The 27486-nt window shown below is 33.0% G+C and overlaps 1 protein-coding gene and 1 long non-coding RNA gene across 3 annotated transcripts in view; one reads left to right on the forward strand and one right to left on the reverse strand.

Moving 5' to 3' along the window:
• The window catches only part of LOC114381177 (probable 2-isopropylmalate synthase), a 52153-nt gene that overhangs the window by 11802 nt on the left and 12865 nt on the right, over nucleotides 1-27486 (forward strand). For both annotated transcript variants that reach the window (XM_028340368.1, XM_028340370.1), the window contains exons 2-6: nucleotides 1183-1396; nucleotides 1475-1555; nucleotides 10431-10523; nucleotides 10620-10706; nucleotides 11531-11631. In XM_028340368.1, the coding sequence (XP_028196169.1) occupies nucleotides 1183-1396; nucleotides 1475-1555; nucleotides 10431-10523; nucleotides 10620-10706; nucleotides 11531-11631 (576 nt within the window). The remainder of the gene's footprint in view (nucleotides 1-1182; nucleotides 1397-1474; nucleotides 1556-10430; nucleotides 10524-10619; nucleotides 10707-11530; nucleotides 11632-27486) is intronic.
• LOC114381178 lies at nucleotides 5133-8203 on the reverse strand. Its single transcript, XR_003659968.1, has 2 exons — nucleotides 7781-8203; nucleotides 5133-5562 (listed from the first exon to the last, which is right to left on the reverse strand). It is a non-coding gene; the product is annotated as an uncharacterized LOC114381178 (long non-coding RNA).

Below are 27486 nucleotides of genomic sequence, written 5' to 3' on the forward strand. Positions count from 1 at the left end.
AAATATCAACATGAAAGATCAAACTATATATCCTAATGTTTAGGATTGAAATGACCAATAAATAATACGTTCAATTAATTCGTAAATCCTTGAACTTTGATATATTTTTTTAATGTTTCCGGAACTATTTTTGTTAATTGGGTTCTCGAACTTATTGTTTTTTTTTTACTTGGGTCCTTCTGTATAACGGCCTTTACGAAAAATTAACTGCCTTAGTCAATTACGTGAGTTTGAGCGGGTTGTTGTAGAATGAAGCTTGGAGAGACTTGTAAAAGAATAATTGAGTTGAGTGGATCTAGAGAGGTGAGAAATATCGGTTGAAAAACTTGATTAAGAATACTAGATTTAGAATTTATAGAGGCGAGAAGACTTACATGAAGAGGCGATCATATATACTTTCATAAAGAGGTGTGAATATTGGCCTAGAGAGATGAAAATGCATAGTGTAGACTTGTAGAGGTGACAATACTAGATTCAAAGACTAATTAGGTTCTTGTGATTCATTTTCCATAATGAGAGTTAGAAAAAATGACACAATTAAAAACAAGTACAGGTTTAAGGACCTAATTGAAACTAAAATTCAAGGAATTGATTAAAAAATAATGTTAAATAGTTTAGAGACCTACAAATTAATTTAACCTAAATATATTAATTTCAAATACTTTTATTTTAAGGACTAAATAACTAACAACAACTAATGGGGGTTGGTTTAGTGGAAGGGACTAGACCTTTAGTATATGATGAATTAAAGTTTAAATCTCTATTGAAAGAAGTATCCATATGTAGTGTCAGATTGTATCTCTAAATAGAGTTGTCTTTAAAGAAAGATATATATAACAGAAAAATAACTACATTTTTAGAAAGTTTTACATATTTTGTTAGGGTTTTCTTAACCATTCTCAATTATTTGTATGCACTAGTTATGCGTAGTAGAAATTGTTTAACATTTTCTAGATTATGTAACAACAATGCCTATTTAATTTTTATTACTTAAGTATGTAGTGAATTCAATACCAATAAACATCACAATTTTAAAGCTTCATATCACCAGGATGATCTATATAGCACTTGTTTAATAAAATGTTGTATCTACGGAATATTATGTACATAATTGTTTGTTTTAAATATTGTTGTATTTAAGAATTTTGAACCTTTATTTTGTATTGTTCAATATGATAACAGATCAGATAGAGAATTTCTCTATGAAATTCTTGGAGTAGTTATTGAAGCCGGGGCAACAACAGTGAACATAGCCGACACTGTAGGTATAGTAATGCCATTGGAGTTAGGAAAATTAATTGTTGATATAAAAGACAATACCCCAGGAATTGCGAATGTTATTATTTCGACTCATTGCCATAATGATCTTGGGCTTGCTACGGCTAACACCATCGAGGTATAACGTACAACTCCACTAGTTAATTTGGACAATTGAACTACATAGCAATTTTTACATAGTCTTGGTTACTCTCAGGGTGCTCGTACAGGTGCACGGCAATTAGAAGTAACCATTAATGGGATTGGGGAAAGGGCTGGAAATGCGTCGTTAGAAGAGGTAAGTATCAATCTTTCTTATGTATGAATTTTTCCATTATGGAAAAAAATCATTTTGTTATATTTCAACATGATTCCTTTGGATGCATGCTCAATTTCACACTATTATAAATTAATTTGTCCAATGTGAATATGAGACTAAACACAATATTTTGTGTTTCCTAAATTTTTTCATGATAAAGGTGTTAAGTCCTAATGTTTATTTCTATATACTACAAACTAAAAGGGTAGAAATAATGCATTACGTTTCCCTTGATAATGTTCATAGTCTCTATATTTGTAGCTTTCTTTATTTCTTCATCATTTTCTGTCATCAATTTATTTACACAATATAATCTAAAGGTTTTTGGTTTCCTTTGTTATTCAACTTAAGTATCACTACTCTTAACATGCATGTTATCACTGTTTTTTTTTGTGATAAATTTTTTAACATGCATCATTGATAATTTTTGTTTGCCATTATGCTAGTTATAAAGAATATCAATGACACAATCAGTTTCTTAATCCTAAAAATTAACAAATATCACATTTCTAGGCATGTTATCTTCCATGAGAATGTTTTTTGTTTTTATTTTTTTATTTTTCCACAATCCGTTTCTTTTGTTAATCTTTTAAATTACTTAATCATACCATAGTTTTATATTTCTTTTCCAATATCACTTCACAATAAGCCTATACCTATTCAAACTTTCTGAAAGATGATCATAAATAAAATTTTGTTTTATTTATGTAACCATTCAATAGTCATGTTCTAATTAATCTTATGTAACCATTTCCCTCCTTATCATTGTTTATAACTTAAATTTTATGTCATATCATTTGTACTTTAATTGGCTCCTAAAAAACATTCTATAACATTCTTTGAATATAAAAATCCTTATTAGAGGGACACGATGAAAATGTTCATGAAATCTAGTTAATACACACTTTGGAGTATTACTGTTAATGGTGATTATAATGTTCCAAAATCACCTCTAGGGATTCCTTTCTTAAGGGAAAAATAGGCTATAGAAAATGTAAGCAAGATTCAATTGAATATAAAAGTATGATACCTTATAATCTTTTTCCTTATAAAATAATAGAATATATGATTAGGTATATGCTATTGGACACAACCTTGTACTTACTGGAAAAACAGCGTTCCACCATGATTTTTCAAAGCATTCAAAGACGGTTTTGAATCGTCTTTGAATCCAACATCATGGAAAGTGAAGACTTTCCACGATGATTCTTAAAAAACCATCTTAAAAAAGTTATTATTCTAAGACAGTTTTTAATCAAATAATTGTCTTAGAATATATTTTTTTTAAAAACAAAAGGTTCAAAATTGAGAATTCTAAGATGGTTTTTCCAAAAAAATGTCTTAGATTGTAGACGGTTTTTCAAATAATCGTCTTAGAATGTTTTTTTTTTATCAAAAAATTTAAAAATTGAGAATTCTAAAACGGTTTTCGCAAAAACCGTCTTCGAATGTCTTTTAAAAAAAGGAAAATTAAAAAAAAACACTATTTTTTTTGCCTAATAAAGAAGATTTATTCATGAAATCATGTAACATATAACAAATCATATATATTGCTTTAATAACTATTTAAGTGACATAACATATCTAAATAATTTATAAAGAATAAACTAAAGTCAAAAGGAAATAAATTAATAACCATTGAGCTGAACCAATGAGCATTTATATCATGTGGATAAAGAACATAAAATCTTACAAAAAAAAAGAAAGCTAATTAATGCAATAACGATTCAAGCATTGTTTAATTCTTCATCGTTCCTCATCACCAATCGAATGTGGCGCGACACAATTCGAGTCTTCTTATTGTCTCTTGCAGCGTTTCCAACCAACTCCAAAACTTAAAAAATAAAAACATCAAATTCCAATTTTCCAATCATCCAATTGCTCAAAAAACATACAAGTATTAGGGGAAATTAAACCAATTGAAATTCAAAACCCTAGATCGAATCACATGGTGAGATAATTTCAAAATCAGATTTAAAATTGCGGCTATTACCTCGGCTGTGAGATATTCGAGGATAGTGGCGAGGTAAGCGGGAGCACCGACGCCAACACGCTCGATATATTTTCCGGCCTCGAGGAAACAGGCGATAGGTCGACAGGGAATTGGAGGCCGGCTTTGCTACTCCTTGAGGTGGCCTTTTTGGCAGTGTTGGACCCTAGGGTTTTGCCACAACCAGCCATTGATGAACTTTAACCTAGTTGTTGGAAAGAGAGGGTTCAAGATGTGCGAAGTGAAGGTAGAAATAAGTTCTGGTGACTGAGAAATATGAGAAGAGTATGTATTTCAAGACTTTTAGTGAATGCGAGGTTTATATGGTGGGATGCGTGAAAATTCGGTCAATGAGAGTGAATGATGTGGAGCCAAACCAAAACATAAAGGAAGGGAAAGGGCATTGCAGGTGAGAGCAGAGGTGGAGCCAAACCTCAAAATGAAAGCGCGAGAGGTGATGGCTTGGGAACCCTAGAGGGGGAGTCGAAGCGGAAGTTGAAAAGTGAGAGCGCGAGAAGGTGGAAGGAGAAATGAAATATTAAAAATAGTATAAAATATTCTAAGACTGTTTTGTAAAAAATGTCTTAAAATGACAGTTTTCTAAGAGGGTTTTCGCACAATTATCTTAGAATGACAACCTTCTAAGACGGTTTTTGAAAAACTCTCGTAAAGTTGTTATATTTATTTACAAAAATGTCATCGTATTCTCTCTAAGTTGGTTTTTTTTATCACAAATGATTTCTTCATGAGGTGTGTTTTGGCAATGCCCCTAAAAGATTTATCTGCGGTATCCCATGCAAGTCCCTCATGACACAACAGGAACTTCTCATACATTATGAGGCTACAAAACTAGCAAGGGCTAAAACTTAAACCTAGGAACAGAGAAAGCAAACTAGAGAAGAAAAACGAGGTGAGATAATTCTTGATGTGAAAAAATAGTGTCAAAGAGACTCATATTTATTGGGTTTAGAAGGAAAATCCCATGATTTTCGTAATTGGATCAAATAAAAAAACTGTCTCATTAAAATTGGGACTTTTGGATAGGCGTGCTTTTTGAATTCAAAATAAATCTCAAAATAATTTAATTGAATAAAACGTAAAAGGATTGCACTCACAAGGGGGAGGGTAAAATTAGTGGATTTGCACTATGACAAACCCACACAACTCATGCTCATGTGCATGAGACTTCCATCTCCTGGTAGCCACTTTGAAAGTCCATATCACAAAATGGTATATAAACACTTGAGCCAAAGCTATCCCAAGCAACATGGGACTTTGTCTTTTGCAATACTCAAAACTACAACATATTCATGTATGGTTGCAAAGGAAATATAAGTCACCTTGACTTTCACTTGTGATTGAACTAAGTTCAAAAAATGAAGATTGTATATGTTGGTGGATCAATACAATATATTGAAAATGAAATACATAGAAACTAATGATAAAATGTTTCAAATATTAAAAAATATCATTAATGGTTTTATGGCTATCAGAAGAAAATACAAATATAAGGATAACATTATAAAACTCCTCACAACTTCACCTTTATCTAAGAGCCTAAGATCATTGTCAATCAACAACCTTTCTAGATGAAAGGAAAGAGAAATTAAATAACTTAAAACTGTTGAAATACATGTAAAGAGTGCATAAATACACAAGCATACTGAGTTTTGAAAGTGTTAAATACATCCAAGGGCATGAGTGAGTCAAGGCGCATATAATGGAATCCGATGGTTGAATATAGAAATAAAAGTCTGAAGCCTAGGCCTACCCATAACAAATACATTGAGAGATAAAGGTCTTGGACTTAGAGTAGTAATCTCTAACACCCAAGCCAATTTGGAAACTACACCCAAGCATAAGTCAGTAGGTGTTTGAGCATAATTAACCAGTATACCCAAGGAAGTGATCTACGCCTCTGATCACATCGTGTATCCATCGTCTCCAAGTGCACTTATCCTCGAGATAGTGTCATCTCTTTACCCGTAGTATGATCCTAAAATAAAAACATAAGGGGTGAGTCATTTTGCTTCATTAGCCAAAATACAAAAACCGTAAGTCAAGTCAAAACACACAAGGATAACAACCACTGCATTGGGGTTATTCACTAGGTCTTACATGCATCCTAAGGTGTCTCTTTTTACTAACTCAATCATATAGATCACATTAGCCAACCGCCACTGAAACTCCCAAAACTCATTGGAGTTACAAAATTTTATTTTGAGTGATTACCAGGAGTACACCCTATGCCATGGTAAGATGGCAAGCTCTCACTAGCTAGTTATGTCTTGCATTTGTCAGGATTGCCAAGTTGGCACTATGGAAAATGAGACCTCAACCTCAACACCATATCCCCAAGAAACAATAAGTTAGTGAACATAACCCAGGTACCACCTGTAAGGCCATCCTAACTCTAAGGATTTAATCCTCTATCACTCCTCACCGAGTGCTTACTTTGTCATTACCGTGGGGCCCAATTGCATAGGTACAAAACATCGTAGAAAGGTGAACCAAGTCCGAGAATCAATCAAACTTAAGATAATCACAAAATAGGAATCTCATCTACACCTCTTGGTGGAAACCGCCAATCGATCATCTTTTAGAGAACTCTCATAACTTCCTGCATGTCCCCCAAAGTCGAATCTCTTGAAAAAAATCTTCGCATACCGTTGAGAGTCTAAATTTCCTTGTACGTCTCTCAAGCGCATTAATCTCTCGAAGGAAACATCCTAGTCACATGGGTACTTATGTTCATGTTCTTGCAAACTAACGTAAAGCATTGTACGTCGTTCGAGACACACAATGTTCACTAGAACGGGGTTCTAATCCACACCTGGTGCATGCCTTTCGAGATGCACTATGCCCATTAGAACATTGTCCTAGTTGACACCAGGACTCGTGCCCGAGTCCTTGTATCTACCACACATAGGTCTTAGCGTACAAATCATTATCGTCTCCAGTTGCAAGCCAACCAGGTCACACACAAAAGATCACGTGCAACAGTGCCTGATGTCACACCTCCCGGTCTCCAATTAAAACATTACATTCCATAGTTATAGTTGCTCAAAATTCACACTCCTTTGGCCTTTCAATAATCAAAAAACAGGTCTTAACTCATTGAAATCATTAAATTCAGCAAACAATCCTTAGACAAAAAATTAACAAGGAAACACATCAACACATAGTGAAAATTTAATGATTCAATACATCAAGTAACATGCATTAAAGACCCTAGGTTTTAAAAGCATAGAACATTCAAGCCTCTTTAAAATTTATCAAAAAAATTTATGATTGAAAATTTTTCATACAGCCTTAAAGGAAAATTTCTTATCTTTCCAACAAGTTAAAGTACTTCATTAGCAAAAATCTACAAAAACACATAAAAATTTCAACAAGGCAGCAAGACAGAGAGCACTTCAGTTTGGACATAGGTCAAAGATTTGCGAATTTATACCTCTTCCCAAAACCAAAAAGAATTATATTTTTTACAGTGTGAAACTAAAAAACTTTCTTCTAAGCAAGGTAAAAATTACACAAAAATTCTCCCTATGTTGCTCCCAGTAAAATTTTATTTCTAACACTTTTCCCAAAACCTAAATATTTCCTTTCTTATTCAACTCCGTTTTGCTAGGCCTTTAGAAAATGAAGATGAAATCCATATTTTTTGAAATTTACATGTCTAAATAGAATTTATTTCTATATTTTCATAAAAAGCAAACCTTTTGTTCAGATGACAACCACATAAGCTAAAAGTTACAAAAAATTGAGCACAATCAGACACTTGTTGCACAACAAGTTAGTCACTTTGCATGTCATAGATGGGCTTCAAAATGACCCCATCTCTCAAGGTCTTGAACACTAAAGGTGTTGAAAATTGTGTCTAGAGTTAAAAACAATTTCACGAAAAACCAACAGGTAAGTTTCATTCAAGGCTTGAAACCTCGAGACTTGTCCAGAGAACTAAGCCTTCCAGCCAACCTCTCCCTAATCATTGCCCATTTTCGAAAATCCAAACTTTCTTTATAAAATATAAAAAAAAACATGGAAAAGTCTCCTTTGTATTGGGAGCTCTTCTAAAGCATGAAAATGAACAAAAGAAGAAGATAAGTCATGCATGCAAAGAAAAAGATCTTAGCTTGTCAAAGCACAGTTGCAAAAAAAACTATAAAAAAAGATACTTTTGATGTGTGCAATGAAATGGAGGATCAAATCACCATGGTTTCCAGGGTTGCGTTCACCAAAAAGACCCCCTGACCATAGATTTCACTGCTACATGAAAATTAGAGGAAGAGGTGGTTAAGATTATGTAAGCTTCCAAGCCTTGCAAGCACAACACAAAACTAGTGCAAAGATTTTAGAGTGACTCTTCCTTCCTACTTGGCGGTTAACGAATTTGTGTGTTTCAGAAGAGGATATGAGTGCTCTTGGTTCAATTGAGGGTCATCTGAAGCGTTTTTGGTGAGAGAGAGAGAGAACCTAACTTGTTTGCTAAGTTGAGGGAAAATGAGTAGAGAGTGAGTGTGAGGGGTATGCATGAATTTTGATTGGTTAGGAGGGTGGTGTGTGAAGGTTGAGTGTTGAAGTGGCTAAAGAGAGGATTCAGGAAGGGTGTGGCAAGGAATTGTCAGCCCCTTTCCCCATTGGTGACTAGAGATTTGCTATGATTGTGAAAAGGGTTTACATTGGGTAATTAATTTACACAGTGTAACTCTACATTGTAAAAATATATTTTTCTCGCGACGGAAATTATTTTTCTGCTAACTTTAAGAATTAAATTTAATCAAATTATTTTTTTATAAAACTTAATACTTGAGATATATTTGTGTAATTAAATAAATCCTAATGATCAAATATATATATTTTGTCTCTTAAAAGGAATTAAATCACATCAAAATGTCATAGGCAAAATAATTCACTAGCAAACACTTACCGACAATTAATCTAAAGAAAACCAATTATTTAAAGAAATTTCGCTAACAAATAAATAAGTTAACACTTAATGTTTAATCAAATCACACACTACATGCAATTCTCATAACAAGAAACACTGAGATATAATTACACACATATTCACATAATTGATTTTTGTAGACTTTTCTAAATAACCATTATTAAGAAACTACTAATTTCTTCTATTTTTCATTATTTTACACAATTATTTTATTAATCACATGCAATTTCTGAAGACATTCTTATTATAAATAATTAAATAAATCTTAATTAAATTACTTACGTAACAATTTACAGGGTTATAAATTTTGAAGTGTTACAAATGAACATTTTAGTTTATTAAGAATCGGAGTTATATATTAATAAAGAAGAACCTAAGTGCGCATGTCCATTGCCAATCCAAAAATAATATTCTAACTTCAAGTCTTAAAATTATAGTGACCATCCCTATGTGTTTTGGGTGTTGTTGGGGCATTTTGTTTGGGGTTAAGTTGTTGGTTTTATTTGGCTAAATCATATGTGAGTTTTTAACATGGCTAATGCACTTCTCTTGCTTTTAGCTACTCTTTTTTTTTATATGAAAGTTTAGCTTATATTTTAAAAAATTATCCCTAAATTTATATAGTAAAAACTATCATGAAAAACCTATTACATATTACAATCAAATGTAATTTATGTTCAATTTATACAAATAAAAATAAATAGTGAAAGTAAGAGTATTACACAAGGAATTTGAATAATAACATAAAACTTTACTAAGGATAGTTTTCCATAAAGATGTTTATTTACATCTCATCTGCACATATCAATAAATCATATACATCTTTACTAAGGCTTTGTCATATTTTATTGTTCCATTATTTTTTAAATAATCTATTTTTTTTTTTTGTTTCTTAAGAGTCAAGATGGTGATAAGATAAAAAAATATATATTCATTTTATTTTCATAAGATAAGATCAAAGTGCTACTTATGATGTTGGTTGATATTATTAGATTTTGTTAGATTACAACACACTAATTATTATAAAAATGTGTCATAGATTTCTATCATTTAATCTTTCTATAATTATTAAAAAATATCACTTGTTGCATTAAAATTTACTCTTTCTATAAAAACTTAAAAAAAAGTAAAAGTTGTTTGTGAACTTTCATTTTTGAGATTAAAAGTTCCTTTCAAACGAAAAGTTGAATGGTATTTTTTTTAAAAAAATGCAGTCTTATTTAAAAATCATTATCTTATCAAAGACAAAATATTTTTTAAAATAAAAGTAATATTGCAAAAATTTTATTTTATGTGTATAGAATTATTTTAAGATGATAAAATATTAATTTAAGTAATTAAAACTTTTAACTTTAAAAATATTAAACATATTCTAATTAATAAAATTTTATGAAATTATATAAAAAGGTTATAATTCATACATAATGGGAATTAAATTTACAGGTCAATAATCTATATTTACAAATATCCCATGAAAAGAAAAGATTGAAGTTAGCATAGGTGTGTTCCACCCTATCCATTTAGGTTGCTTTTAAAATTATAACAACTGAACTTTCAAATCAAAGCAAAAAAATAAAGAAGCAAAGTAAAAAAAAAAAAACATATGATGACATGATTCAAACAATGAATGTTTAGAAAAAGCTCCACTTAAGTTGGATTTAAGCTCCTCTCATTAGCTTTTATTTAAGCTATATTATTTTGACAATTTTTTTTAAAAAATAAGTGACTTTTTTTTAAGTACATGATTTTTAAAAAGAGTGTTTGGATCAACTTCTCTTTTTTAAGATATAAAAAAGTAGAAAATAAGTTGGGCTAAACATACTCTTATAGTGCTTACATGTGTCCACTGTTATTTAATCAATCTTTTCCTTAATATTCTATCACACATTCCCTTGTTATTTTTTTCATTCTAGGTTGTGATGGCCTTGGCATCCAAGGGAGATCATGCCTTAAATGGTCTATATACAAGAATCAATACAAGACACATATTAGAGACAAGCAAGATGGTTTTTAATTTGAATCCATTCTTGTATTTTATATTTTCTCTCTCTTTTTTTTACTTACCTTTGTTCTTTTCAAATTTTCATAACTTCTATCAATAGGTCGAAGAATACTCTGGTATGCATTTACAACCTCACAAGCCTCTTGTTGGAGCTAATGCATTTGTCCATGCAAGTGGCATTCATCAGGTTAGTCGTATCCTGTACATGCTATGTGTTGCTATATAATAGTATAAAGATACTTCACTCATCATTGTATTCCTAAAGCATATAGGTTTTAGCTTTTATGTTATCAATTTAATCTACCAGTATGCTACATTTTTTTTTGTAAAACTTGTTTACTAGAGTTTTTAACAATTAGTAATTTAGTCATACTAGTATACTAGCATGAAAGAAGTATTAGCAAACACTTCATTGTGATATCCAAATTTCAAAGTTAATTAGTTTCGCAATTTGTGTTTTCTTTTAATAAATCTATGGAATTTTAAACTTTGCATTGTAAATGAATATCCACAAATAACGTTTAAGAATTTGAAAACTTGTTGTTCTTTTAATCTATTATCTTAATGTATATTTTGTTCTTACTTTGATTAAGATTAAGATTAAGATTACTCATAGTTTTTTGGATTCGTGAATTGCTTGTCATTTACAAATTTTAATGTCTTTAAAATTCTTAGCTTGTTTTAAATCAATACATTTGTTGAATTTTCTATTATATGAAACATTCAACAATACAAGATTTATAATTTATAGTAACAATCTAATATATGATTAAAACCTTTTAATCTTCATTTACACAACCCTTGTAAAACTCAAAATCAAATGTATATTATAATTTTATTTTGATTCCTTTTATATAATTAAAGTTCTTTGCAAGAATACAATTTAAGTTTTTCATTTCTTTCTTTCTTTCACGGGTGTTATTTGTCTAGTGAAGTTAGCTCTAAGACTATATGAAACTTCTCCTTTATATTTTATCCAATTTTTTTATTATTTTATTTTCTACTTTGTAGGATGGAATGCTTAAACATAAAGGTACATATGAAACAATATCTCCTGAGGAAATTGGACATAAAAGAACCACCAGAATTGGTATTGTGCTAGGGAAGCTTAGGTATGCAAATTACTTTTTTCTCAAATATGCTTATGTTAGAAAAAGCATGACTATCAATATAAGAGGAAGGTGAATTGGATTTTCAACAATATTATTTCACAAATTTGTTTTTGACTTCCTCAAATTGAAATTTAATTGAAAATATTGTTTTGTGTTGTGCTTGTGATGTAGAAATGGAAATAAAAGAAACACACTAGAAGATGAATTGAATAGTGAGTATATGAACTTTGAAAACTTTTTGCAATTTTTTTGCAAAACACAAACTTTTAAAACAAGTCTGAAAAGCTTTTCATCTAGGAAAATGTGAGAAAAGAAAAAAAAGTGTAAACACAAGAACACAAGTTGTATACTATTCACTCAAAATGAGCTATGTCAACTTTTCCTTCAACCTTAGAAGGGCTATACTTATCAAATTGAGGTTGTGGACGAGTATTTTTTATGCCACTTATGGTTACACCAAATATTATCTAGTCCACTTTTGACTTTACAACAAATAATTTCTCATTGAGATTGAAAACTTGAGTGTTGTTTCAAACTATGTTAACTTCTCTTTCAACGTTAGAAGCGTTATACTTACCAAATCGAGGTTGTAGACGAGTATTTTCTATGTCACTTATTGCTACACCAAATATTTTCTAATCCACTTTTGACTTTACAAAAAATAATCTTTCCTTGAGATTGAAAACTCAGGTATTGTTTCAAACTAATCCACTTCTCACTTTCAGAAACAACATGTTTGAAGATTACAAGAATCTACTCACAAAGTGAGGATATAGAAGTTTAGCACACAATTATAAAAACTGCGCAATGCATAGGATGGACATTTTAGAGCGCTTATAGTATTCGAATGTCTTGTCCACATATGCTTTGAATATTTTTGTTAATGAATCCTTCTTTTAAGGTCTTCTCTCCTAGTCTTTATATAGGCACTCAGAATAATATTTTCATTGGGAAATGAGACCTTGAAAATTTCCCATTATCAATCTTTATTGAATGTAAGGAGAGCTTGACACTTTTCTACTTTTAACATGTCTACTATTGGAAAGGAGAAAGAAACATGTTTCATGAAAGGTACTGTCCTTTTTTTAATAAAAAGACACAACTGTCCTTTTTCTGACCATTTTTTCTTTTATGAAAATCCTTGCCTTCACTACTCTTGTCTTTGATCAGGAGTGGTACTTAGACTCAATTATTTTTTTGCTTTTTATTAAATTATTGAAATTCAAATGTTAGAGACGATACAAAAAGTTGAGGAAATATTAAATGCATAAAGAAATATAAGAGCAGGGAAACCTTAGCATCCAAAAACACAGATCTCATCCTGTGATATTGCTTTGGATGAAAAAATTAATAAAATATATAAATTAGAGTGTAAGTTTCTTGTTAAGTGTTGGATAGAAACAACACATTGAACATTGGGTTTTTTTCAAAGCATCGAACACAATATTTTGGTAGCCTGTTGGACACTATGTATTTTATGAAATCTGATAGCAATAACAGCACTACAAAGGTGGTAGCTAATGGCAAACCAGCAAGGAACCATAACAAACCCACTTACCTCAGGGATTACGTTTAGTGGAGACAGCCTTAGTGCACTTTATTCAAGCTCCAACAGCACAGCTCCGTGAATGAGTATCTCACCGAGTTCAAATGCCTCGCAAACCGCATAGTTAGCCTAGCTCCACCCTCCTTGCTGAGTTGTTTCATCTCCGATCTACCCCGAACTCCACCGCGAAGTGCAGGCGTTTCAACCCCTATCCCTTCTGCAGGTCGTAGCTCTCACAAAGTTGCACATGGAGAAACTCAATGACCGTCGTCGCCATTATCGGCCCAACCCTTCTTCTCCTGTCCCTACCACTACCTTCCCTCCAAACCCGAAACCCTCGATTAAACACCTTTCGACGGAAGAGTTGGCCACTCGATGAGACAAGGGCCTGTGCTATCATTGTGATGAGAAATGGGTTCTCGGCCATAGATGTCGCCCTCGTCTTCACTTACTCATCACAAATGATGAAGACGATGAATCCTCCTCGATTCCTCCGGCTCCTCTTTCCACTCCTGATCTAGACCACCATCAACTCGACTTGCCTTGTGTGCCCCAAATCAGCTTTAGTGCCCTATCAGAAATGCCCTTGTCGGAGACGTTTCGCATCTACGGCACTATCACTCACAACTTCCTCCAATCCCGCTTGGCTAACTTCCTCCACCTTCCTTCCACCCCGACGTCCATGATGCGCGTTATGATTAGTGATTGCACCATGCTGGATTGCACCTCTATGTGCCTTAACATCCCCGTTACGATCCACAGACATACTTTTCCTGTGGACCTTTACCCCTTACCTATTGGGGGCACAAACATCGTCTTAGGGGTACAGTGGTTAAAACTTTTAGGTCCTGTGACCATAGACCATTCTGCACTCACGATGAGCTTTAGTTATTTGGGTCATAATATAACATTGCAAGCAGATGTTCCCCTTTACCCAAGCCCAGCCTCAGCCCAACAACTCAAACGGTATGCCCAGACTCATAGCATTTCTCCTCTTTACCAGATAACCCACATCCCAGACCCAATAACCCCTCAGTCATCTTCTACACCACAGCACGACCTCCACACACCCCCTTCCCTTGACAACCTCCTTCACCGTTTCGCTTCACTTTTCCACGAACCTCACCAACTCCCACCGTCTAGCAATATTACCCATCATATTCATCTTTTACCTAATTCGAGCCCCATTAATGTCAAACCATATAGATACCCATACTCTTAAAAGAATGAACTCAAACGCCAAAATGCTGTGATGCTCCAATCCAACATTATCCAACCTAGCCATAGTCCATTCTCTTCCCCTGTCTTACTGGTTAAGAAAAAGGATGGTAGCTAGCGCTGTTGTGTTGACTACCGGGCACTCAATGCTATCACCATTAAGGACTATTTTCCCATGCCGACGATTGATGAGCTACTGGATGAAATGGGTCGCACTTCTTGGTACTCAAAACTGGACCTCAACCAAGGTTTCCATCAAATTCGCATGCACGAAGCCAACATCCATAAAACTGCATTTCGAACGCATCACGGCCACTATGATTTTAGAGTGATGCCTTTCAGACTTTGCAATGCTCCGTCAACATTCCAGGCCACCATGAATGATCTTCTTCGGCCATTCCTCTGGAAATTTGTCGCAGTCTTTTTTGACGACATTCTAATTTACAGTCCTTCATTTCTCTCTCATTTGGAGCATTTGGAGGCCATTTTCTCGTCCTTGTCACATAATGAATTGTAGCTCCGTCATTCCAAATGCATATTCGCCAAACAATAACTTAATTACCTTGGCCATATGGTGTCGTCTCAAGGAGTGGCCCCAGACCCCAACAAAATCCAGGCCATGCTGGATTGGCCTACTCCATCCTCCCCCTCAGATTTGTGTGGTTTTCTAGGCTTAACCAGTTTTTACCGGAAATTCATTTGCCACTATGCAGCCATTACAACACCATTAACTGTGCTCCTGTGGAAAGAACAATTCTCCTGGTCACCATCCGCTCAGACTGCGTTTGACCAATTGAAGCTGATAATGACGCAAGCCTTGGTGTTGGCGACGTCGGACTTCACCATTCCCTTCACCATTGAATCCTATGCTTCCAGCACCGCGATGGGCACAGTGTTGTTACAAAACTCTCGCCCAATCGCTTTCTTCAGCAAGCCATTATGTCCATGGCTTCAATGGGCCTCCATATACGTCCGAGAGCTTCATGCTATTACGTCCTCCATTCGTAAATGGCATCACTACCTTCTGGGGCATTCATTCATCATTTTGACTGATCACCGGAGCTTAAAGGAGCTCATGTGGCAAGTCATCCAAACGCCGGAACAACAACTTTATTTATCGAAGCTACTCGGGTATGATTATATTATCCAATATAAGTATGGCTCTTCAAATGTCATCGCCGACGCGCTATCCCAGATTCTAGACCAGTCCACGAGCCATCTCCTTTTATTGTCGGCACCCAATTTTCTTTTCTTAGATCAATTATGACAATCCTTACAGACTAATTCAGATTATCAGACTCTGTTTCAACAGATTCTTTCGGATTCAGCTTCCCACCCAGGTTTCACTATTAACAATGGTCTCCTACTCTTCGAAGGGAAAATATGGTTACCTTTGGGCCACACCTTTATTAATCTAGTCATGGAGGAATTCCACAAAACCCCTTTGGGAGGACATATGGGTGTCACGAAAACACTTCGTCGTCTGCGGTACAATTTCTTTTGGCCCCATATGTGCCAAGATATTACACGTTATGTGGCCCAATGCTCCACCTGTCAACAGATGAAATACGAGGCTAAGAAACCGGTGGGTCTGCTACACCCACTTCCAATTCCATCCGCTATTTGGGAAGATTTATCCCTAGATTTCACCACTGGGTTGCCCATATCTAATGGTTACACTATGATCATGGTGGTTGTCGACAGATATTCCAAAGGCACCCATCTTGGCCATCTTCCATCGCACTTCACGGCACACAAGGTTGTTGTCCTATTCTTGGACACAATCTGTAAGCTACATGGTTTTCCCCGCAACTTGGTGTCTGATCATGACCCAATCTTCATCAGCAGTTTTTGGCGTGACCTATTCCGCTTGAGTGGAACCAAACTCTGTATGAGCACGGCGTACCACCCATAAACAGATGGCCAGACGGAAGTCCTCAATAGGGTCATTGAACAATACTTGCGCTCATTCGTTCATGATCATCCTAATCAATGGTTCAAGTTTCTTCCCCTGGCAGAATGGTCCTATGACACATCTGTGCATTCTGGCACAAGATTTTCTCCCTTCGAAGTCATTTATGCATTCGACTCTCCAGCACAGGCTACTTAAATCTCAGAATGCGATGAAGACTCAAGCTGATGCTCACCATTGGGATGTCCAATTTGACGTCGGTGACTAGGTGTACGTTAAACTCCGGCCTTATCGCCAGACCTCTCTGCAGCCTTCTTACTCCAAACTCTCAAAGAGGTACTACGGGCCTTACCTTGTAGAAGCGTGTGTCGTCCCAGTCGCGTATCAACTACATCTGCGTCCTGGCTCCAAGATACACCCTATTTTTCATGTTTCACTCCTGAAACCACATCAAGGGCCCATTACTTCTGACACCTCTCCTCTCCCTCCTCTAAGTACAGACAATCATCCAATTGTTCGTCCTTTGCAATTCTTGGATTGGAAGATAGGCACTGCTTCCACTCCACCAACCCAACAAGTTTTAGTTCAATTGGATGACCTCACCCCAGAAGACACTTCTTAGGAGCTTTGGGATCACCTCCGCCTCACTTACAACCTTGCGGACAAGGTTGATCTTCCATAAGGGGGTATTGATAGCAATAACAACACTACAAAGGTGGTAGCTAATAGCAGACCAGCAAGGAACCATAACAAACCCACTTACCTCAGGGATTACGTTTAGTGGAGACAACCTTAGTGCACTGCAGTTAGTTAGGGGCCAGATATAGTGCTCCCTCAAATTCTGTTATAACAAAATTTGCTATCTTCTGTTAAGAAATCAATAAGCAGTGTTAGCCTATAAATATCTAGAGAAAGGAATGAAAATACACAGAAACAAAATTTGAATTTGCTTATCTTCTCTTAATTTCTTAGTTTCCTTTATCCTGCTCCTCTACTTCACCATTAGCTGATAGTCTCTGCTATCAAAATTATTGGACATAGACCATTTTAGCAATTTGGACACAAGTTCATTTAAAACAATTTTATTGTTGTTTTGGCTCATGATTTCTTTAGAAAATTTTAAATTATAGATCATGAAACCCAACTGTTTTTTATTGGTTGCTTGTAGAGGAAAGCAATGATATCATTCTGAAAGGCGATTCTAAAGTTAAATAAGTTTTCTTTGGCACCAACAATATTAAAAAGATACAACTTGGTTTTGATTTGAAAGTAAAGCCTAAAAGAGAAAAAAATCTAAATAACAAGAAAGAAGGGAGAAGAAAGAAGAAGGCCAAAGCTAGTGGTAATGGATAAAGAGACTTTTGAGTTCATTGACTCTGACAAAAAAATCAAAAAGTTGGAAGCTAAAGAGAAAAAGTCAAATCCAAAAACTTGTGCGTCTAGTAAGAAGAAGGAACTTGATGTTGTTGAGAAGGCTCGTTTGTCCAAGAAATCCAAAACTAGGTTGAAGCTTCCACAACCAAAGACAACCTTGAAGTTGCATTTTAATTCTATCTTAGAATGAGGAAACTGAAGAACCTCTTAAGAGGAAAAGAGTGGACGAAGTGGAAGCCACTACTGAATCTGATGAACCTAAAGCTCCATTAGCTCAAGTGGTGCAACAACCAAAGAGGATCAAAACCTTGGAGTCATTGAACATCTCATTCCCTTAACTCAAATTTGAAAAAAAAATCATCCCAATGTTGTTCGAGAACCTATAAAGTGGAAGGAATACCTTGGAATCATTCAACGTCTCATTCCATTAACTTCGGTGGAAGCCATCAAGGAGAAAGAGCTAAATAAGGAGACTACAATTGTTGTTGCTCCTAAGTTATTTAATAGAAGGAGAAAAAGAAGCCAAGGAAAAGAGAAAAAAGAATGTTGTACAGGAACAATGTTGCTATTGTTGCAATACTAGACGAAACCACGTATTGCTCATCCTGAGCATGAACTTGTGATCAAACATTTTAACTTAAGGTTCCGTCCATTGCACAAAAAGGAAGAAAGCTTCTACCTTTCAACTAAACATAGAGTGCGTTGCGTGGATTTATAAATAATTAAAGAAATATTTAAATAAATTATTTGTTTGATAAATGAAATTTTAAATTAAGATATTTTTTATTTATCAATATATTATAAGAGAATATTCTAAAATTGGAGGTTGACCACTCAACTAAAGTCGATTAACTTGAAGACAAAAGTGAAATTGACATAATAGAGCAGTCAAAGAAATATATTTAATGAAAGAAAAAGTCAACCATAATGGTAAAGAACATAAAAATGATGTGAATAAAACACCAAAAATTATTCATTTAAATAGACTTTTTGTATTTATTTCCTTTTGTCGGTGACCTATTGTTGAATTTTGTTTTCTTTGGCGTGCTCCTTTTTAAACTTTGAAGTAAGATTGACTCTTGACTAGAGGATGTTTGAACAATTTGTTTATTTGCCTTTCTCCTTAATGGACTTTCAGAGATTGAATAAACTTCATTTGATGAAGAAGATGCATCTTTTGACTTCTTGGATTCTTGTAGCTTTGAGCTTTTACTTATGACAAATTGTTTTTTCACACTTTTCTTTAATAGACTTTCTTCTTCTTTTTATGATGAAGATACATCTTTTGATTTCTTGGATAGTTGTAGCTTTGGACTTTGACTTGTGACAATTTGTTTATTCACATTTTTTCTTAATGGACTTTGTGATATTTGATAAACTTCTTCATTGGATGATGAAGATGCACCTCTTAACTTGTTGGATGCTTGTAGATTTGGGCTTTAACTTATAATTAGTTCTTCACCTGACTCATCTAATGATATTTGTTGTGGTGAAGTTGGTTGTTTTTTTTAATAAAAATATTAATTAGTGGATGAAAGTGCATTTGCAAAGGGTATACAATATTGGGGTATGTCAGCCTTATTCGCATTTTGTGTGTGAAGGAGTTCAAATGTTGTTGTGCTTAGAATTTGTTGCGCATCTCGATCAAACAATTTGAATGTTGCTACACTGGTATCATTAGAGACTTTCAATTGTATCTTGAACCTAAAAAATATTTTAAAATTTTTAATATTTATTTAATTGTTATAAAAAAATAATTCATTATATACAAAACATTAAACCTTGTTGTTGGGCCTTTGGATAGTTGTTTGCATTCTCTAAAAATGTATTGATTTCCCTCTTTTGTAACTTTCTTTTGGCACCTCTCACATGCAACATAATTCCAACGGAACCGTTGATTTCATTGATTGTTGCATGAATTGTGAACACATTATCCTATTATTTTATATATGTTAAAACTAAGAAAAAATAAAGTATTATTGAATATTATGAATATGAAGGTCATGATAGGTTAGCATACTGATTCTGATACCCATCTCATGGACATTATATCTTGCAAAGATTTTCTATTTTCTGATATTCTCTTGTCAAGATCAATGTTGGCAGAACTTGGAGGAGATAATTCTTTTATTTGATGTTGCTCCATTTTTTCCACAAAGTAGATATTTAAAATAAAATTTATAATTTTTTAGCTACATCAATCAAAGAATTTGAATAAACTAACAATTTTGTTTGTTGAATGTTACAAAATGTGTATAATAAAAAAAATAAAAAAAGGAAGTTCCTTGTACTTGAAGTTGAGTTGATTGAATATTCATCTGAAAAATAATTATTAAAATATAATTGTTAGTAAATTAAAATTATTACAGTAAATAAAATATAAAAAAATTATTGTAAGCATAAAGTATGATATAGACTTAATTGAATTAAAATTATTTATTTATTAAATAAGTTGAATTGAAAACAATACTTAAGATAGTAAAGAAACATCTCAAATAAAGAAATAAATATCAAATTAAATAAACATGCTAACATAAAAATAAAGAGAGAGGAAATTATGGATCAATTTTTATTTAAATGTTATTTAAAGATTATATATATATATATATATATATATATATATATATATATCTTAATATAAAAATTAAATTTAGAAAAATAATTTCAATTCCATAGTGAAATGCATATGAGAATCATTCAATATAAATATTAAGTACAATTTGATCATCCATTTATTTAGTTATCTATATTTTTTTGGCTGAATTATATATATATATATATAAAGAAAAGAAAAGAAAAGAGATAGAGTAGTAAGATATATAAAGTGTAGAATATAAATTTTGTTAAGGATTTTAAATGTGTGAAAGTAATCAAACCTCTTAATTTCTTAACCATGATAAAAGTGATTGCAACTATGTTTGAATCTTCTTCTTAGATGTTGATTGTTTTTTCAAATTTTGAGGCTATGTTTGTCTACAAAGTAACTTTAACAACTTCATTTATGAAAATAACCAATAAAAAAGGGAGATGTGAAAATATAATGATATATATTACATTCTACTGTGTAAAAAATGTATATATTAATGAATTGTATAAAATTATTATTTAAACAAAATTTATAATTAATAAAGTAAGGATAATTTATTTACTCTTTTTGTAGCAATTCCAATCCCCTTATTTTTTGTTGGTTTGCCACTAACAAGTACCTCTTCTTCATTTCCAAGTGCATGAAGTATACCATTAATGTCTATAATAAAATATGAGATATGTTAGAGTGAAATAAGTTAGTTATGAATTTGCAAAAAAATTAATGTTGTACTTGTTAAGACAACTCTATCATTCATCCTTGGAGTTAGAGTTTCCATTGAACCAAACTCAAAATAGTGTAGAGGAATGCTAATGGATATGTTATTGACTTTCTTGACAACAATAGTAAGCAAAAATAATCTTTTAAATGTTCCTTTGACACAGGTTTATATGCATCATTTGTTGAGACGATTCTTAAATTATGTATTATGTATAAGTTTTTCCTCTTGTAAAATATCATTGAATTTTGAAATCATATTTTCCTGTATCGCTACATGTAGTGGAGTTTCCTGTTGCAGTATATTTAAAAGTGCAAATCAAGTTAAAATTAAAATATTAAATAAATTTAATCAATATAAAATTTGTTTAAATTAATTTAATGTAAAAAAAATTTTCATTTTGTGATATGTAATATTGGAGATAGTAAATAAAATTATATTTGCAATAGTTAAAGTTGATGTTAAATATATTATTTTACATACTAATGTGAAAAATAAATAAATTTCAATTTTGTTTAACCAACATATTTATTTTATAGATTAGTTTGAAAACTAATTTTAGATCATGAACTTTGTTGATGTGAAATATTTATTTATATTTATATAGCAAAAAATATATTAGAATTTAGAAATTACTAATATGAAAAAATTGAATGATATGCAAAATGTAAAAGAAAATGGTTATAGGATGCAATATAGAACATTGAAGAATGAGGGTTGTGAACTTGAGAAGCATTTGAAGGTCAATAAGATTGAATTGAAATGTTTTGGTATAGAGTTTTGTTATGTTGTGGGTAACATTGAAGAAGGAAGAAAAAAAAGAAAAGAAAAGTGATAGACACAAAAAGAGAATATTCTCCTTCCTCCGAATCATCAATTTTGCTGACGTGACAGTGTAAAAGTAAGGAACTCAACTTTTATATATTATAAATAGATATTTGTTGGTGGCAGAGCAAGTAAAGGCCTAAACTTGGGTGAAGTAGTAGGCCATTGCATATCCAACAACCTTACACCTTAAGGAGTCAATGAAGTTCAAATTCTACCCTAATAGGATTTGTCAAAGGTTTCCAATCATTAACTTTCATAAAAGGAAAGGTGTGGAACCCGAAGAAGTAGATATGGCAACGAAGGCCAAAGTGGAGTTCCAACAATACTTTGAGCTTTTTAAAGAAGTTTGGAAAAAACCTAGGCTCACAAACCTAGAAACAAAACTTACATGAACTCATAAAGGAGATTTCACCATCCAATCTATTAGAGGAGGAGGAAAAGGAAATAGAGACAACATTCAACAACTCTTGGTCCTTGCATCTAGTAAAAATATACCATTTCACAAATACAATGATCATTGCTGAAGAAGATATCACTTATCTCAAAAATAGTTACACTTATTGGATCTTGGTTCATTGCCTGATAGGATGAACTTTGAGATTCTATTTTGTAAGATGTTTTCACCTCCTGAGCCTAAAATTCTACCCTCGAAGGAAAACACTTCCATGATTGGTGTTTCTTCACTATAAGGTGAACCTCCAAAGACTCCTCCACCTCCTCTTGAGATGTCAATGGTTGTTGCATCTACTTTTGAACAAACTTCTAATGTTGCACCATCTCACATACTGCTAAAATGATAACTATGGCTAAAGTTGAAGAGCTTATTGGTGTCTAGATCAAAGATAATCTTTAGAAGCAAGATTCTAGGATCATTGAAAAACTTAATCATAAGTTTTGGTATCTAGACTCATGATTTGATTAGCAATTCAAAAACAATTTTCCCCTATGATGGCACTCCTTCTATCCATAATTCCATGGATACCTATTCAAGCATCTTAAACTAAGAATCCACCTCAAGCACCACCTTGCGTGGAATCAAAAGAGCAACAAAAATAGCCTCTAGAACTACCCAAAGTACCACCACCACAATGACTATCATGTTTTTACTCTTTACCTTTTTGGATGATGCCAAAACAAGGAGTATTATTTGGGACTTAGAACATTCTAGTTTGTCTTGTAAATATGGTTATTTTGATTGCAATTGAGCTTATGGTTTGGTTTGCTATGATATATCTTGTAGTTCTCTTATATATGCTATATGATATATGCTCTGATTTGTATGCATAATGATGCATTATGCTTTGATTCTCATGCGTGTATGAGTATTGGACTCAAGGGGAGTCTAAATACTATGCATATATCTATAGCTTTGTTTGATGACATATTTTAACTATGATGTATAGCATGAGTTTCTGCCCCGATGTTTGTTTTTTTACGCTATGTTTGATCAAAATTTAATATTGTATGTCATTATAAAAAAAGGAGAAATTGTTAGAACCAAAGACAGAAGATGTTTAACTCCTAAGAAAATCTTGTAGTTTTTATGAAAAAAAATATATTAAAGTTTGATGGACTAGTAAGTTTGAACGAGTTATTAAGGAAAAACATGCATCTAATGTTGATATAGGTATAATCTTCCTTACTTTAGACACTAAAATTGTTTTAAATGAACATGTATCCAAGTCGCTAAAATTGTTCTAATTTACAAGTATCAATTTTACCCTAACCCTATTCCTAAGTAATTCCTACCATAAGTTAATTACCAATCCCTAAAGTTACCTAAAGCCTTTGATTCGGGTCAATAGGTGCTTTTGCCTTAAATCGATACTCCAATGATCATGAATATATCAATTTAAGACAAAGGAAAAAATAATGTCCAGGGATGACTAATTTATTGATAAACTAATCTATTGGAAATTACCCAAAAAGTTTGATCATGCAAATTGGTATAAAGCATTCACTACCTAGATCTACCAAATACACATGGATGATCACCACTATATATTTGACAAAGAAAATAAGGTATAAAATAAATTGACATAAAACATCAAGGAATTTTCAGAAGAACAAGGGAAGGAGTACAATTGGACGATTACATCATAACCGCCATACTAGGGGAGACTAGCCACTCATGTTCAAAGCAAAACTAGAAAGCCTAACAGAAATTAGCATAGACATATCAGTAAGGAAGGAACGATGATCACGACCCATCCTGTCAGTGTTGTCCATGCCTCAAAAATGCTCAAAAGCGTAAATAGGTAATGAATTTGAAATATGTAAATTATAGGTTCGAGAATCTTATTTATAGGCTCCTAAAGATAATTTCCTTAATAAGGTGAACTATGGTCGTGGTCAAATCCACCATCACCGTGGTAAAGTTTACCACGCCCATTGTCTGAAGTTTAAGCTATTCAAGGCTTGAGTCGTTGTCAATTTGCCATAACCCATATGAACTTACCATAACAGTGGTGATATTTACCATGGTCGTTGTTGACAACTATTCATTGAGGCCTTGGTATATTGTAATTTGGACACAACCCTCCTCATGAAATTGACCATGGCCCTCTATAGCTGACCATAACCCTTATCAAGTGAAAATAGCATCAGATCTTCATGAAATTGGGCATTTTCCAACTTTTCCTCTTGATTGAGTGGTTGTACTTCAAGGTAAAAACTAACGTCCAAACATGAGTTCTGCTAAGAAAATACATGAAATAACACAAAACTCACAAAATATCACTCAAATTATGGTTTATTAGTTAGCTGATGGTACACATGTAGGGATTTGGTGTGATACACTTCTCTCTCTCTCTCAATAGTGAATTATCAGTTTCATGTCATCCACAATTCCATCTCTCTCATATATATAGGAGCAAGGTTGTCAAAATCGAGATTTTACCTAAGATCGGATGGGAGTTAAAAAATTGAAACTCGAGAATTGTAACTCGGACTGTAAGATCCTACATCGCTATCTAAAATATTTGTATATGATAGTATAATACATATGCATGGAAAATTACATTGATAATAAAGAAAACAACCAATAAATGACAACATTAAATAACCTAATATCACGATTCTTAAACTATACACTTTATTTGCTTAAGAAATAATATAGAGAAAAAAAAGGTTTCTTTTTAAATCCAAGAAAAAAAGGTTATGGCACAACCAATATAACCCATGAGTATTAAGAACAATCCATGTAAGTGCATTGGTTATTTGTTTTGAAAATACTACCAAGTCCTTAAACTATAAACTAGGGAAATATGATAATTCTAAGGGAACAAAAAACTAGCAAAGCTTCATCTTCGCATGCAAAAGTTTGATTTTGTTTTTTCATAGATTAGGTAGGTAATTCTCGATGTTATTGGCCTTAATGGTGCAGTAAAAACATTCAAATAACAACTACCACACTAGAAGGGGGGGGGTGAATAGTGTGTTAATCAAAGAATAAAGAAACTTATATCAACTTTTAATGCGATTATATATATGGAAATGTAGAAGAGAGATAAATCATCCACTAAGGAGAAAAAAATTTAATAAATACACGTTTAATCGTCTAGAGACTTAGTAACAAAGAGTCCTTTTAAAACTATTTTTCAAATAAACACTTGGTATTAAACAATTGACAGAAGTGTTAATAGAATGCTCAATAAACCATAAAAGAGAGAAGTAGAAACACTTAGTTTATACTAGTTCACTCAACCTAAGCTACGTCCATTTTTCCTTTACACAATAGTAAAGGGTTCTACTAATCAAAACTTGATTACAAACAAGTATTTGGACCTATCACTCCTGGCTCTACAAGTATTTTTAATACCACTTATGGCACTTTCTTAAACTCCCCCTGAATCTAAGAAACTCAAGTATTTTTAACACTAAGCAACTCCTGGCTTTCACAAACAGAAGTTTGAATGAATACAAGTATTCAACAACACTCAAAGAGTGAATAAAAAATAAAGATAAATTACAAAATGAATTTTCTTAGCAAAGAGTAAACAGATGAAAACGTTGTATTGATTGTCTAGTAATTTCAGCAGAATTTCACTTTTGTTCATTTCTTGCTTTTTCGTCAGCATTTTCCTCTACTTCTTTTTTAGTAGTGGCTGCCTTTTATAGACCGTTGTCTCACAGTGAAGGAAAAGCTACGTGTCATGCTTTGATTTGTGAGGATTTGTATGATAGTGTTGGATCGAGTGGCCTCAGAATAATTAAGAAGGGGGGTTGAATTAATTATTCCTAAACCTTTACTAATTAAAAAATTACTCTTCTAAGGCTTTTACTAAATTGTTAAGAGAATAAGGAGTAGAAGAGAAACTTAACAGAAAGTAAAAACGGAAATTAAATGCACAGCGGAAAGTAAAAGAGTAGGGAAGAAGGAGACAAACACACAAGAGTTTTTATACTAGTTCGACAACAACCCGTGCCTACATCCAGTCCCCAAGCGACCTGCGGTCCTTGAGATTTCTTTCAACCTTGTAAAAATCCTTTTACAAGAAAAGATCCACAAGGGATGTACCCTCCCTTGTTCTCTTTGAACCTAGTGGATGTACCCTCCACTAGAACTGATCCACAAGAGATGTACCCTCTCTTGTTCTCAGTCAAACCCAAGTAGATGTACCCTCTACTTGTACCACAAAGGATGTACCCTCCAATGTGTTAAGACAAAGATCTCAGGCTGTTAAACCTTTGATACTTTGTGAATGGGGATACAAAAGAATTCTCAGGTGGTTAGTCCTTTGAACACTTTTGTATAAGGGAAAGGGAAGAATCAAAAGAATTCTCAGACTGTGTCGTTTTGAATTCTTTGACAAGGGAGAAGGGAGACACAAAAGAATTCAGGCGGTTAGTCTTTTGTTATTTTGGAAAAGGGAGAAGAGAGACACAAAAAGAATTCAGGCGGTTAGTCCTTGGCGAATTCTTTTTGGCAAAGGGAGAAGGGAATGAAAAGATGAATAGCACAAGTTTTCAAGGTTTAGAAAACCAGAAAACTTCAGAAAGCTTTTGGTATAAAGAAGAAGAAAAAGTTCAAAGAGATTCAAGGCTTGTAAAAGATTGTATGAATAAGTGTAAAAAGTATATTGAAAAGCAAATCAAAGCCTTGCATTTATAGACTCTTCATGTCTGGCCAAGAGGACCATTTAGAAGAGTTATAACTTTTAGAAAAACTTAAAACCAATTTGAAAAAGTCAAAAAACCTTTTGAAGAGTTACATCTTTTGATTTATTCAGAAACAGTCACTGGTAATCGATTACCAAATAAGTGTAATCGATTACACAAAGCTTTTAAGTGAAAGGATGTGACTCTTCACATTTGAATTTGAATTTCAACGTTCAAAGGCTCTGGTAATCGATTACCAAAACATTGTAATCGATTACAGCTTTTTGAAAATAATTGGAACGTTGTAAATTCAATTTAAAAACTTTTTCAAAACAATTTTGCTACTGGTAATCGATTACAACAATTTGGTAATCGATTACTAGAGAGTAAAAACTCTTTGGTAAGAAGATTTTGAGAAAAATCATGTGCTATTCAATTTTTGAGAAAAACTTTTCATACTTATCTTGATTGAGCCTTCTCTTGATTCTTGAATCTTGAGTCTTGAATCTTGATCTTGATTCTTGAGATCTTGAACCTTGAATCTTGATTCTTGAGATCTTGAATCTTGAATC

The sequence above is a fragment of the Glycine soja genome, chromosome 13, assembly GCF_004193775.1.
Source record: "Glycine soja cultivar W05 chromosome 13, ASM419377v2, whole genome shotgun sequence".
NCBI classification, from domain to species: domain Eukaryota; kingdom Viridiplantae; phylum Streptophyta; class Magnoliopsida; order Fabales; family Fabaceae; genus Glycine; species Glycine soja.